At 31.0% G+C, this 14,519-nt stretch overlaps 3 protein-coding genes across 5 annotated transcripts; all 3 read left to right on the plus strand.

The window, feature by feature from the left end:
* The first annotated feature begins 2,313 nt into the window (after window positions 1-2,313).
* Window positions 2,314-3,819, plus strand: LOC128194453 (disease resistance protein At4g27190-like). Its single transcript, XM_052870076.1, has one exon. It carries the CDS (start codon window positions 2,314-2,316, stop codon window positions 3,817-3,819), a length of 1,506 nt encoding a protein of 501 aa, XP_052726036.1.
* LOC128194191 (uncharacterized) lies at window positions 3,817-9,538 on the plus strand. Of its 3 annotated transcripts, none has more exons than XM_052869083.1 (7): window positions 3,817-5,094; window positions 5,455-6,008; window positions 6,415-6,942; window positions 7,032-7,731; window positions 8,310-8,413; window positions 8,824-9,064; window positions 9,132-9,538. In XM_052869083.1, the coding sequence occupies exons 1-7, from the start codon at window positions 3,894-3,896 to the stop codon at window positions 9,521-9,523; spliced, it is 3,720 nt and encodes a 1,239-aa protein (XP_052725043.1). In that variant the 5' UTR covers window positions 3,817-3,893; the 3' UTR covers window positions 9,524-9,538. The 3 variants fall into 3 exon arrangements, with proteins under 3 accessions (XP_052725043.1, XP_052725044.1, XP_052725045.1); XM_052869084.1 differs by having other exon boundaries at window positions 9,141-9,538; XM_052869085.1 differs by lacking the exons at window positions 8,310-8,413; window positions 9,132-9,538 and having other exon boundaries at window positions 8,824-8,966.
* Window positions 9,539-9,578: 40 nt separating this feature from the next.
* Window positions 9,579-11,439, plus strand: LOC128194192 (uncharacterized). Its single transcript, XM_052869086.1, has 4 exons — window positions 9,579-9,867; window positions 9,943-10,017; window positions 10,169-10,303; window positions 10,473-11,439. Exons 1-4 carry the CDS (start codon window positions 9,628-9,630, stop codon window positions 11,154-11,156), a joined length of 1,134 nt encoding a protein of 377 aa, XP_052725046.1. The 5' UTR covers window positions 9,579-9,627; the 3' UTR covers window positions 11,157-11,439.
* Window positions 11,440-14,519: the final 3,080 nt, after the last annotated feature.

The raw sequence follows: 14,519 nt of genomic DNA on the forward strand, positions 1-14,519 counted from the left end.
CTTTGTCTCCTTTGGCGACTAACAAATTCATCTTACATTTAATTTCAAACAATATAATACCCACTAGCACTTTCATATTTATATATATTATATATATATATTATATATATATATATATATATATATTATATATATATATTTGTTTAATTTTTCTCATGTAAAAAGAAACAATTTCATTAAAACACTAAAAGAAACATAGGATAAAATTTATTGGCTTTTAAATACAACACCAGAATGGGATCTTAAAATTACATAATTCTCATCTATATTAAATGAGGGTATGTATACCTTTCTCCATGAGAAATTAGCCTTTAGTGTTCTAAAGATTCAATGAGAGATGAATAAGTGTGAGCCTTTTTCTCTTTGAGAGATTGTTCTTCAGTGCAGTGTTATGGAGATTCAATTTGATGGATGTAGGACAAAGAAACTTTTACATACTTATAAACCTCCTCAGTCAGAGGGTTACTCCTGTACCACTCCCAATTGCTCCCTGTATCACCACATTATTTTTAAATTTCAAAACTATCTTTTATATTTTAAAATATCCTACACCCCACCTCTTTTCTTAAACGGATGTCGATATCCGTTCAAGAAAAAAATTCTCCAAAGGATGTGCCACATCCGTTAACGAATGTACCACATCCGTTGAGGTATTTTTTTTTCTTAGTTTTTAATTTATTATATTTTAAATTAATATATAAATATTATTTAATTTTTTTAAAATTATTACTTAATTATTTATAAATTAATTTTATTTTATTTAATAAAATAATAATTATTAATTTAATTTATGTATTATTATTTAAATAATAATTAAAAATTTTTTAAAAATTTATTAAAACGGATGTGTCACGTCCGTTAACCGATGTGGCAACATTCGTTGAAGTTTCTTTTAGTTTTTAGTTTTTTAATTTATTATATTTTAAACTATATAATATATTATTTAATTTTTTTAAAATTATTATTTAATTATTTATAAATTTTTTTATTTTATTTAATAAAATAATTATTATTAATTTAATTTATGTATTATTATTTAAATAATAATTAAAATATTTTTGAAAAATCTATTAAACGATGGCCACATCTGTTGAAGATTTTTTTTTTTTAGTTTTTAGCTTTTAATTTATTATATTTTATATTAATATAAATATTATTTAATTTTTTTAAAATTATTACTTAATTATTTGTAAATTAAATTTATTTGATTTAATAAAATAACTATTATTAATTTAATTTATGTATTATTATTTAAATAATAATTAAAATATTTTTGAAAGATTTATTAAACGGATGTGCCACATCCGCGTTGACGGATGTGACCACATCCGTTGAAGATTTCTTTTTTTTTTAAATAAAAACAATAAACTAAAATATAAAATATGTAAACGGATGTCAATATCTGTTCACGGATATCAACATCCGTCGAAGGTAAAACGGATGTTGACATCCATTTTATAGCAAGAGCAAAATAGGTATTGAGTGGTTGAGGGAGCATGTGGTGGTGGTAGAGAGAGCAACATTGTCCGTCATCATTAGAAAATTGCTCCTTATTAACCCAATTATTGGTTTGCCTTTGCTTATTAATTTATTTACTTATTGACTATTTAATTATAATAAGTTATGTACACGAGACGTAAAACCTCACACTTATACCATATTATAAATGAATATGATACATGTTGTTAAGGTAGTATCGAATCGAATGCATAAATGTCAGAGGGGATTGATAGTGGAAAATATAATAGACCCAAGTAATCTTGCAATGATATATTTTGGTTTCATATTATATATGATAGTGAAATATAGATCTAACTCAACTCTATATATTATATTTTGTTAGTTTAACATACTAATTTATTAAATTTATTGAAATATAACAAAATGCAAAAAATGTCACCTTAGTAAAAGAGAATTAATATCGATGAACGAAATAGAGGAAAAAATTATTTTATAGTCTAATAAAAAAACTATAAGGAATTAAAGTGAAGTTTTCTATTTGAAAGAAAAAAATTGAAAATTAAATTATAGATAGGAAATAAAGTAACAAGCGTTGAAGACATGAAAGTAAGTGTGGAATTCTTCTTACTCACGAGGTCACCAATCTCTTCATGCATATAATAACTTGATTTATAGAATTCTCTATAACAATTAACATTTTACAGAATTACATATTTTTTGTTCATTTCCTATTTACAATTTTTTTCTAAATTTGATACGATTTAAAAGGGTTTCTATAAATATAAACAAATATCAACAAAATTAAACTTTGTTGTTCAGGTTAAAGAAAGTAGCATTTGGTGGAACAAATTGATGGACTACCTTGTGGGCTTTGCATCTTCTGTTTCAAGAGATTTAGTGTGTGGCGCATTAAATCAATTGCGTTATCTTGGCTCCTTTAACAATTCTGTCAAAAAGCTTGAGCAAGAAGAGGGCGATTTGATTGTAATAAGAGATGATGTCCAAAAATATGTTGAACATGCCAAGAGAAAAACTAGAGAGACTAGTGGACTTGTTGATAAGTGGCTGCAAGATGCTATCAGTAACATAGGCAAAGTGAATCAGTTGCTAGAAGAGGCAAGAACAAAAAACATGTGTTGCTTTGGATATTGTCCAAATTGGATTTGGCGATATCGTATGGGAAAAAAGCTAGCAAATAAAGTTTTTGACCTTGAAAAGTTCATTCATGAGGGTAAAAAATATGTGTCATTTGACCGCATCCCTACGCTACCTTCAGGCACCCTGCACATTCTTTCAGAAAAATGCATGAATTTTGAGAGTAGACAATCTGCATACAAGCAACTACTGGATGGAGTGAAAAATAATCATGTTTCCATGATTGGGTTGTATGGAATGGGAGGTTGTGGTAAAACCACATTAGCAATGGAAATTAGGAAGTTCGTAGAAGCAGAGCATCTTTTTGAAAAAGTTCTTTTTGTACCTGTTTCTAGTACAGTGGAAGTTGGGAGGATTCAAGAGAAAATAGCAAGTTCACTGCAAGTTGAATTTCCAGAAACCGAAGAAATGCAGAGAGCCCAAAGATTGTGCTCAAGATTAACTCAAGAGAAAAATGTTTTTATAATTCTAGATGATGTGTGGGAGAAGCTTGACTTTGGTCGTATTAGAATTCCTTCTTCTGAACACCTTAAAGGCTGCAAGATTCTCATTACCACTAGATCAGAAGCAGTTTGTACTTTAATGGATTGTCAAAGAAAGATTTACTTGCCAATTTTAATCGATGAAGAAGCATGGACTCTTTTCCAAAATAAATCACTTATATCAGATGCCACCTCTGATACCTTAAAGGATCTGGGAAGATTAATTTCCGATGAATGTAAAGGATTGCCGGTTGCCATTGCAGCTGTTGCTTGTAGTTTGAAGGGAAAAGCTGAGACGGTATGGAGGGTTGCATTGAATAAATTGAGACATTCTAAGCCAATAAATATTGAAAGAGGTTTGACTGATCCCTACAAGTGCTTGCGGTTGAGCTATGATAATTTGGATGATAAAGAAGCTAAATCACTTTTCCTGTTGTGCTCTGTGTTTCCTGAAGACTTTGAAATTCCAATTGAAATCTTAACAAGATGTGCAATAGGATTAGGTGTAGTTGGAGAAGTTGACTCATATGAAGAGGCAAGGAGTGAAGTGATTGCAGCTAAAATTAAGCTTGTTAGTTGTTGTTTATTGTTGGATGCAGATGATGAATGTGTCAAAATGCATGACATAGTTCGTGATGTGGCCCACATAATAGCAAAGATGAGAATAAGATTATCAAGTGTGACGTGGAAAAAGATGTTAGAGTGGAACAAAATTCAGTAAGATATCTATGGTGTGCGAAATTTCCAAATTATTTGGATTGCTCCAATCTTGAGTTTTTATGTTTAGGGACAAAGATGAAAGAATTTGATGGGATTTTCAAAAGAATGGGAATGCTCAAAGTTTTGATTCTTCTTAACGATGAGGATGGAAAAACACGATTGTCAACAATATCTTTCAAAACATTAACAAATCTTCGTTGTCTATTCATTCAGAATTATGAATTGAGCGACTTCTCATTTTTTGGCGGTATGAAGAATCTTCAAAGTCTCTCGTTATGTAATTGTTTACTGCCTTCATTTCCTGAATTACAAACCGATGTTGCGATTACACTAAAATTGTTAGACTTAAATGGATGTAACATTAAAGTGAAGAATTTTGAAGTGATTAAAAGAATCCCGCTTTTGGAAGAGTTGTACATTATTGATATTAGAGGAAAATGGCGGGATGCTAACAGTGAAGACAATATTGAATTCTTTAAGACGTTTAGCATTCCCAAAACACTGCAAAGGTATGGAATTGTATTAGGATCTCGTTACTTTCATCATTATAGTGATGGAGATATTTACATTCATGGCAGAACTTTTTTACTTAACCATTTTGACATATCAAATGAGGTAATAAAGGGTTTGGCAAAAAGAGCAAAGGATCTATTCGTGGCAACTATTCATGGAGGTGCAAAAAATATCATCCCTGATATATTTCAAATTGAAGGAGGAGGTTTGGATGAGTTGAATAAGTTGGAGATACATAATTCTGCAGAGTTAGAATGTTTGATTGACACTCGTAGTCACTCGAGTGAGGTGGTAACTCTCTTCTCCAAGTTGCATACGCTTGGAATTAAGAACATGAGAAATCTAAGAGTTATATGGCATTGTTTTCTTCCTGTCAATGGACCTTTTGAGAACTTAGAGATGTTTGATTTAAGTGATTGTCCACGGTTGACATTTCTCTTCACATATGTGCTTGCTCTAAACTTTGTAAAATTGAAAATATTAAAAATATCAAGATGTGATGAACTGAAGTATATATTAGCAGATGATGACAAAACGGAGGAAGGTGAAGATGAATTCACCACAGGGCATCCTGTACAAATTTTCCAAAATCTGCAGTATGTAAAGATAAATAGGTGTCGAGAATTAAAACATATATTCCCAGCCAACATTGTTGGAGGCTTAACTCAACTGAAAGTTGTTGATATAGAAGAATGTGAGAAGCTAGATCAAATATTTGGAGATATTGTTCCATCAACAGACCGTGATAAAGTAATAGAGGAAGGTAAGCATCCATATTTCTATAGCCCTTCAATTCCAACAACAGTTGTGAAGCATAGCCTAGTTACATTACATGGTATTCCTTAGTTAAAAATGGTGACACATGTAGCTTCGAACTTATATATTGTTTCATTGCGATGTTATTTTCCGTTAGTAAGGTTCAAACTGGAGACAGTACTGATCTACGTTCACTTAAATCAATTACTTGTTAATACAACCAAAATTGGTCTCAATTAAAATTAAAGACAATTATATTGCATGTGGAGTTGTTTATTAAATATAAAATTATTTAAAGGAAACTGTGTTGTGCCATTATTTTAGTTCCTAGAAACCAATATTTTTTTAATTTATAATTGCTTTTCAGGAACTCTATCCAGCCCTACAAGTCTGAAGATAAAACGTTGTGGGAAGTTAGGCTCAATTTTTACAGCATCTATAGCTAAGAACTTGACTTCTTTGGAAGGATTGTTCATAAAAGACTGCAAAAGTTTGAAGGATATAGTAACTCACGAAAGGGTCAACAAAAATCAGGAGGAAAGCATTGTTGAGGATGAACATGATTGTCAGAGTGATATTTCAATCTTCCAAAGTTTGAAGAAGATACATATCAGTGAATGTGAGTTATTGGAGGGTATATTCCCTGTTTCTTTTGTTGGAGAATTGAATGATATAACAAATAAAGAGGCTGCTGATTTGAAAGACTTCTCTAGTCGAAATAATACTCAAATTGAGCTTCCTGCTTTACAAGTACTTGAACTTCGTGGTATTCGGGACAGAACCATTGTTGGTAGTTATGATGTGATATGTCCATCTTTAAGAACACTATCATTGGATATTGGGAGATATGTTGGGTTTTTCAACATAAATTGTTCAACCGATGCTTCAGAAGCTACAAAAAGGGATTGTATTGAAATCAAGGTATGAAAAACCATCATTTACATTGTTTCTATCTTTGTGAATTTACAAAAATTAATCTAAATATTTGAATTTCAAGATGATGTTGTGTAAAAAGTAATAAATGGTCTTACATGCCCTGCCACTTACTAGTGACCTGAGTTCGTATCAATAGCTGCAACATAAATTTTTAATATGTAAGTATTGGGATAGATTATTTAGAATAGATTAACTTTGGAAAATTATTTTTTTTAATAGACTAAACAGAGAGCAATTATTTTTGCGAAGAAACAAGTGAATCTAAATAGTTATAGACATTGCTTAAACTTTTATCTATACGAACAATACGATAGAAATGGAATATGTTAATAATCAGAGTTAAAATAATATTTAGTTTGGTTTAAGAAGTATTTTGGTGTATAAATTGCAGATATCGAACTCAGATTTTGATCCGCCGGTTGAAAGTGTTGAATGTCTTTCAAAACAACCACATGGTTTGAACTTCATTATGACACACAATATTAGAGAGATTGAACTGAAAGGCTTTGATAAGGCAAAGTACCTTTTTAAACTCTCCATTGCTTCATCATTGACGATGTTGGAAATTTTGAGAATTAACGAATTTCTTGGACTTGAGTACATTATAGACACTGATGATGAATATGGCAAAGAGAATAAGAAAGCTATCTTTCCTAACATAAAAAAGCTCTATGTGTATAAGTGTTTGCAATTGAAATATATGTTTGGGCAATATGACGTAGCTAATAAGGATTATAAGGAGATTCATATTCAATTCTCAGCATTGGAAATACTCTCTCTTCGGAATCTACCAAAGTTTGTTAGCATTTGTTCTACCAACAATCTCATTGTGACGTGGCCATCTTTGAAGGACTTTGAGTGTTACGAATGTTTGTATCCATTTTACGGTTCAAGAGAGGCTATTATCACAAGTACGAAGGTAGTCTTGTCTTTTTTTTCTTTTTATGATTATTAATTAATTTTTCTTTTTTCGTTTATGTTTTTACATTTGCTCTTAATGTCCTACAGGATCCTAAAGGGATTCAGAACCATCTCCCCACTTTGCAAACTCTAAACATAATGGATTCTGATGCAGAACGTATTTTTTGTCTTAATGAACATGAAATGATTGGCCAACAAGTGAGTTTAAGGTTAGAGAAGTTGGAGTTGTATAATGTACCTCAAATGACTTATATTTGGGTGGGTCCCAACAATTCCCTTACTCTCCAACATCTTACCACATTAAAAATATGGAATTGTGGAAAGTTGGAAGTAATATTTCCAAAGTCTGTTGTAAGATGCTTACCAGAGTTGAAGCTTTTGAAGATAAGGATATGCAAAGAATTAAGAGAAATAATTGAAGGGGATAGAAATTTGTCTAATATTCTTTCTCCTCAACCATGCTTCCCAAAACTAGAAGCATTGCATGTTGATCATTGTCACAAGTTGAAAAGATTATTCTCTGGATCTGCTTCTAATGACCTTCCCAATCTTCATCTTCTGGCCATAAGTGGAGCCAATGAACTAGAAGAGCTTGTTGGATGTAAACAAGGAAAGATTAAAGTTGAGCTTCCAAGACTCAAACTTTTAATATTTACGCATCTGGAAAACTTCAGTCAAGAGATTGAATTGCATAATGTAAAGAATTGCATTGTCTACAAATGTCCGAAACTCTCTTTGACTTCAACAACTACATTTGAGAAGCTCCTTGAAGATTTTCCTTCTGAAGGTAATTCTTTTCTACATAAATGTTGGTCTTAACTCGTATACATTCAACAACGAAAATATATTAATTATTAGACTCAAATTATTTTAAGAAATTAACTCTTTTTTTAGTTATTTTCACATTTTGTTTGCACTATTACAATTTAGTTATCTATGTAATTTAATCTATCTTAGTGTACTATTACAATTTATTATTTTTTAATTTTTTTATGATGTCAAGAAATATTAAATAATTGTTATGTTAACTAAATGCTTTGAAATAAGTGTTGCATATGTATATATTGGCAGTGTTTCCAATTCCCAACCGAGTACCACCAGAATTTTTTAAAATTAGAACATTAACTTAATTTTTGCTGCAAGTCTTTTAATATTAGGTTCTGGTAATTTTAGTTATGAAGACGTAGAGTCGCCACTTTATTTTGATGGGTGATAAAAAAATTCCCAACTTTTTATATCTGTTTCTTTTTATTTTTAATTGTAATGATATAATGATCAATCATGGAAAGTTGAGGTTGTATTCCTTTTTGTTATGAATTTCATTTTCACGTGAATTTCCTAATATATATATATATCTTTCTACAGATTTCATAAACACTGAAGTTTGTAGTTGGGAATTTGAAGCCATAGTAAGATGCATATACGACTATTCAACTATTAATGATAGCAGTGAGTTCACTTCATCACAGGTCTGAACCAACCAATCTATGAATATGAATATAAAATAAAATAAAATAAATTTTATAGCCGATAATGTCTCATTATTAGAATAACATTTTTCAATTTAACGTACTAAATTTGATCTCCTTTTTATTAAAACAAATCAATGTGATCCATTAAAATTAATGTACCATCAAAGTTCTTACCAAACCTAGCTTTTGCATTGTAAATATGAAACTGACAACATTTATTGGAAAAAAGTTATAGCATATCACTGATAGACTAGCAATACCAACTACTGCTTTAGAATTTAGAAGCAAACAGTGAAGGAGGTTTTCCATACCAATATGCACTTGAAGAAGCAATAGTAATATATAGGGCTCCTTTCAAACTTTAGAGCCACTCACTCAATCCTACTTTTTCAATTTGTAATACACAGAAGATTGAGGACGTAGGAAATGAGAGCATTAAATCTTCATCCACTGGAGTTGAAGACATTGGCATTGGAGGTGCTGTTGCAACTCACATTGCCAAGGTAGTTGAACAAGATGATAAGATGAATGAAGGCAAGCCAGGAATAGTGGCAAGCCAAGGAATCCAAGTACAAGAAGGGTTGAACCTTTTGCATAAACAAGAGGGAATATATGTTGCTCCTAACAACAACAATGACATTTCTTCAGGTTTCTGATTTCTTATTTTCTCATTTCCATCCTATATTTCCATTTCACCCTCTCAAACTTTTTACAGCTTCTGCAGATATCCGTACAAGATTGGGAGCATATAAACATTTTGTTGATCTGGATGATGCACATATTTCTCTTCTGGTGGAGGCAATAACAACATATCCTCATCTCTGGAATGCTTCCAAGAAGTTTAGTGAGCGCTTTCAAGCTTGGAGGTTGAAAATTTTGGCAGATATGTTGCTGTTCCTTCAGAAGGAAAGTGACGATAGTGTTATTCCTCAAAGAGAAAAAGAGTTCGATAAACTATGTGAAGAAGCTATTGAAATTGGATTTGAGAGTTCATGGGTAGAGGAAATGCGTCAACGTGTTGTGGCGAGGGATCCTAAGCTGGAGGAGGATATTGCTAAGAGACAAATAAATGAGAACTCTAAGAGGTATGATTATTTTGTTGGATGATTATACATTTGGTGAATTCTTACAAGATTGATAGCATCAATTTCTGAGTTTCTTGTTCTTTGGCGAGCAATTTAAATTTGTTACACAGGTGTAGTAGTTGGGACATGGTACGAGATTCCCAGGATGCTGAACAAGGTAATGGGCCTAAGATTCGCTTGGAAGAAGGTTCTGACTTGGTTGATAATGAAGGTGAAATAGGTGTTGTTTCTACTGACCACATTGTGGCTCCGAGAAATGAAGAACCAGAGCAGGAATTTGTTGCAGAAGTTTTTACTTCAGAAATACCAAGAATAGCAACATCATTAACAAACTCGCAAACAGTTGAAAAGCCAACACCTTCAAATGTGAGTCTAATAAATCTTTTTATGAGTATTAGATGAGACTATTGTGATTTTACACCTTTTTATTACTTTGTTTAGCCATTGGTGGACACACAGCACACTAGTGAACCGTGTTTGATGGAGCAGAAAAAACCACTTGGTGAAATTCCAAAGGTAAATGGCAAACAAAAATACCATAAATTATTCTAAATTAATATGCATATCCACTTGCCATCCACAATGACCCTGCTAGTATAAGTCACAAAAAAGAAACGAAGTCTGCAACTTATTACACCAAAGCTACATATCATTTGTTCTTGCGCAGAGTTTTGAGCAAGTTGCCGTAGAGGAAACCATAGCAAAGAACACCAATATGACAGCTTCATCAATTTTTTCCGAATCCACGACCTCTAAGTTGGATCCAACAGTTACTTTACTAAGTAAATCACATCCACATCATGTAAGTTTATTTTATGCAATTCACATTTCTAACATATTCGGTCAGAATAAAAATAATGTTACCATTCTGATTTATTATTTATTGTACAAGTGGAATTGAAAAACAACAGAATTTCTAAGTCGGAATTTATATTTAATATATTTGTTATCATCACACTTGTTCCATCCAGGGTGAAATTAACAGCAGCCAAACTGAGGCACGCATTGCTAAAGAAAGTGAAGGCCATCCTAAAATCATTCAAGACTTTGGGGCCAATGATATCACGAGTTTATTTGCACCAGTTGTTGTTGGGAAAAAGGGTGAAGATAAGCTAGTTGGAAAGACCCTTGCTGAGTTAGAAAAGTATCTAAAGATGTCTCTGAAGGATATAGTTAGCTCTGAGACTAACAGCCTTTGCCTTTTGTCTGCTCTTAATTTCCTTTCCAACCTTCCTTTCAAAGATGTGAAAGTATCAGATGGACTGAAACATATTATAGACACTATGCACCGACACTTGCCAAGCATTCTATTCTCCTTTAAGCAAGGCTTTGCCACCACTGACAAGTTGGCAGAACTTGAAGCTCGTGCGAATGAGGTGACCATTAAAAAGAAGTTCTATGATGAAGTTCAACGGAAGGAAGTAGTTTTGAAGCAACAAATCATTAGGTTGAAGGAAGAAATAAGAGTTTGTGAGGTTGCCTTATCATCTCTGGAGGAGGAAAAAAACAAATGCATTGCGGAAACTGTAGAATACAAAACGGAGCTTGAAAATGCGAGGAAAGACGAATCTCAAATGTTGGAGGTGGCTCATAAATGGTCAGTTCTGTGTAGTGAATATGAGCTCAATCGCATGGCTGCTACAAATCGCTCGTGAGGGTTTTCGTTGTTCATTATTATTAAGGTTAATGTCTTATGTTTTTTCTAGTGGTTTATGCTTCAATAAGGTAGCTTGGTCCTAAATTAACTTAATGTGCACCCAACACCACTCATCATATAGTTTCAGTTTACTTTCCAAATTTCGATTGTTCTATTTTGTTGTATGTTTGGTATCTTATTTGTGTGTAAGAGGTTGTTCTTTCTTTCTTCAATGAATGTCTTTTGTCTTCTCTGTAGGGACTGTATCGTTGTCATTTTGTAATACTTTATTTTTGTTTTAATGTGTGCTTTTGGTTCTAATTTCCCTATCAGTTCACCCCTTTCTGTCTGCATGATTCCATAAAGCATAATAATATTCACTCCAAAGCATTTAAGGGATAAAAAATTTCATGTTCGAGAGTTGAATATATTTTGTAACAATGAAATATTAACTGTCAAAAAGGATTGGGTGGCATAATATAAGCCGTGTCAGCGTGGGGCCCATCGACCTTATACATAGATCTCAAAACGACAATAAGAAGGAGACAGTATAAGTGCATTACACCTTACGCAGCTAACACTTGCCGGCGCAATCACCTGTGTTCACCCCACACCAACTTCCTCTATCTACGCAATCCGACGGTCACAGTTCAAAACGATCGTATAAGTTTCTAATTTCTTTCCATTTTTTCAAATGCACTATCTTATAAAAAATATATTTTGATACAGATTCTTTTATAATATTTTAAGATAGTATATATACTATACTTTTACTGGTTCATTATTTATTTATTACTGTGTTACTCTAAACCTAATAGCAAAATAGCACATGTATTATATTAAAATGTTATTAAATGTCTCTATAAACATATTTAAAATAACCCAGTCTTTGACTCTTCCTAGCTTTTCAAATTGTCTCCACCTTAAAATAATAACAATATATAAATAAATAATTTTTTTTCTTTTGTTAAAGGCCAATTGGCCACATTACCTTGTTTATCCGTCAACTTGGTTCGTTTCTTTTTCCCCACTTGACTCCATGCATTTCTTTTTTTTTTCTTTATATTTTTCTCCTTTAATGTCGTATTCTTTCTTTTTTATTTTTTTAATAGAAAGGAAATTAAAGAAAATGTAAATGACCTTAATGGATAATTCTATAGATATACGAACAATGATAGTTTAGAGAGAAAAAAATAAGGAGGGCTAATTTTTGTGTATAATAGATACAACTTACATTTGCACAAAATAGAGAATTTATGTCATTGTTAATATGTTGGTTGTTTAAGAATTTATCACTCTAAAGTGTTATGACATATTTTTTTAATTTAGGAAAAGTATTTTAAGTTGGTTGACTTAGTTTAATGTAGTAACATATCTTTTTTTGTAACAATTAATGTATCAACTCATGTAAAACTTGTATTGCTGGGACGATTCTAGTTTAATTGATGTAAAGTATTTTTTTTATTATTACATTTGATTTATCTTCTTTATTTTTACATAGTGAATAGTGCTCTTAAAATTGATTAAGTCAAATTAATTTGGCTCACTTGGGCCTTGTTCACTTGAAGGGATTTGGAGGAGAGTAATTGAATGGATTTGAGAGGATTTGAAGATAAATTTTTTTTTTGTTTATTTGAGTGAATTTGGAGACAAATTAGACTGTTTGGAAGTAAAATTTGTGAGAATTAGTGTAAGATTTTATTGACGTGACAGATTAAAAAAAATTACTTCCAAATACACTCTAATTTATCTCCAAATTCACTCAAATAAACAACAACAAAATTTATCTTCAAATCCTCTCAAATCCCTTCAATTACTCTCCCCCAAATCCCTCCAAGTAAACAAGGCCTTGGTGATCAATTTATGATGAGTCGGACTAAGCTGAACCAGTTGCTACTTGTAAGTATTTCAAGTATTAATTTGGCTTAATACCTATTTTGATCCCTATATTTGTCACTTTTTGTTTGAAGTGGTTCTTTGTTTTGTAAAATTTATTAAATTTGGTTCTTTTCGCAGACGATGACTAAATTGCTAACGGCGTAAAGTCCACGTAAGAAAAACGGAATTATCTGTCACGCACTAGAACCTCACATTGATTGGCTCACATCATCATCATTTTTCCCAAATCAGAAGATGGTGGCTTGAGTGTGGTGCACGGCGATGCAGTGGTGGAAGGAAAATTAGAGTTTTTATTTGGGAAAGATGGTGATAACATGGCAAAATGATGAGAGCTAGCCAATATAAGCTCTACTGTGTGACAATTCATCCCGTTTTTCTTACGTGGACTGTACACCGTTAACGATTTAGATGTCGTCAGCAAAAATGATCAAATTGAACATTTAAAAAAAATTACTTTAAACGTCAAAAAATTTTTGAGGACCACTTTAAATAAAAATAACGAATATAGGAACTAGATATTAAACCTATTAATTTTTTATTTAATCATTTTGCACTTTTGATATTGTTATTCGATTATATTAATATATATATATATATATATATATATATATATATATATATATATATATATATATATAATCTTATGTTATTATTAAAATTGAATTTATAGTTACAGTTAATATTCGAAATTTCAACCACAAAACAAATAATACATTAATTACAATTAGATAAAAGAAAGATTACATGTGTTATAATTATTAATAAAACAACATTAAAATACAGCATGCTTGCAATAATATCTTATGTTTTCAAAATAACAGAATAAAAGTGGTTTAAAAACATTTTACTTACTAAATTTAATGCATACGGATTAAAATAATCCGCATTATAAAATCTAAAATATTTTTTAAGTAGATAATCAAAATCAAATTCATTCCAAATTTCTCAGATTAAAAACATTAATTAAACACTTTCTTTCAGTCCCAAGAAAAATAAAAAATAAAAATATACAATAAAATAAATAATATAACAAAGTGAAATAGATAAAAAATAATAATAAATGAAAAAATAAAGCACCAAAAGACCTTGAGTACAGAACAATCATTTGGTGATTATTTTTTTTTTCAATATTCATATTCTAAACGGTGAAGAAAAAATAATTTTTTTACGAAAATGAATTGATACTTTTCGAAGGGTGAAGTAATGAAATAATTCACCCATCTATATATAATATATGATATTTAATTAAAATATAAAAGTGGTCGAACTTTAGCCACACAACTCATCTTTTACTTATTGTTAACGTGCGATTGCAAATATTTCAGAAGAAAAATAATATTCTTTTTAGCTCAAAACACTACACATTTTCAATATCAAAATTTCTTTTTATGATAGGGAAAAATCAACCAATAAATAAACACTTGATTTATTATATGACTTACGTTACAAATCATCGGTGATCTCAAACATTATTGTCATATGA

Source organism: Vigna angularis, chromosome 10 (assembly GCF_016808095.1).
Source record: "Vigna angularis cultivar LongXiaoDou No.4 chromosome 10, ASM1680809v1, whole genome shotgun sequence".
NCBI classification, from domain to species: Eukaryota; Viridiplantae; Streptophyta; class Magnoliopsida; order Fabales; family Fabaceae; genus Vigna; species Vigna angularis.

Excerpts from the sequence above, each read along its gene's own strand:
- LOC128194453 (XM_052870076.1), top strand. The coding sequence starts at position 2,314 with ATGGACTACCTTGTGGGCTTTGCATCTTCTGTTTCAAGAGATTTAGTG.
- LOC128194191 (XM_052869083.1), top strand. The coding sequence starts at position 3,894 with ATGAAAGAATTTGATGGGATTTTCAAAAGAATGGGAATGCTCAAAGTT. Across the intron at positions 5,095-5,454 it reads TGATAAAGTAATAGAGGAAG|GAACTCTATCCAGCCCTACA; the intron begins GTAAGCATCCAT and ends ATTGCTTTTCAG. Across the intron at positions 6,009-6,414 it reads GGGATTGTATTGAAATCAAG|ATATCGAACTCAGATTTTGA; the intron begins GTATGAAAAACC and ends TATAAATTGCAG.
- LOC128194192 (XM_052869086.1), top strand. The coding sequence starts at position 9,628 with ATGGTACGAGATTCCCAGGATGCTGAACAAGGTAATGGGCCTAAGATT. Across the intron at positions 9,868-9,942 it reads AAAAGCCAACACCTTCAAAT|CCATTGGTGGACACACAGCA; the intron begins GTGAGTCTAATA and ends TACTTTGTTTAG. Across the intron at positions 10,018-10,168 it reads CACTTGGTGAAATTCCAAAG|AGTTTTGAGCAAGTTGCCGT; the intron begins GTAAATGGCAAA and ends GTTCTTGCGCAG.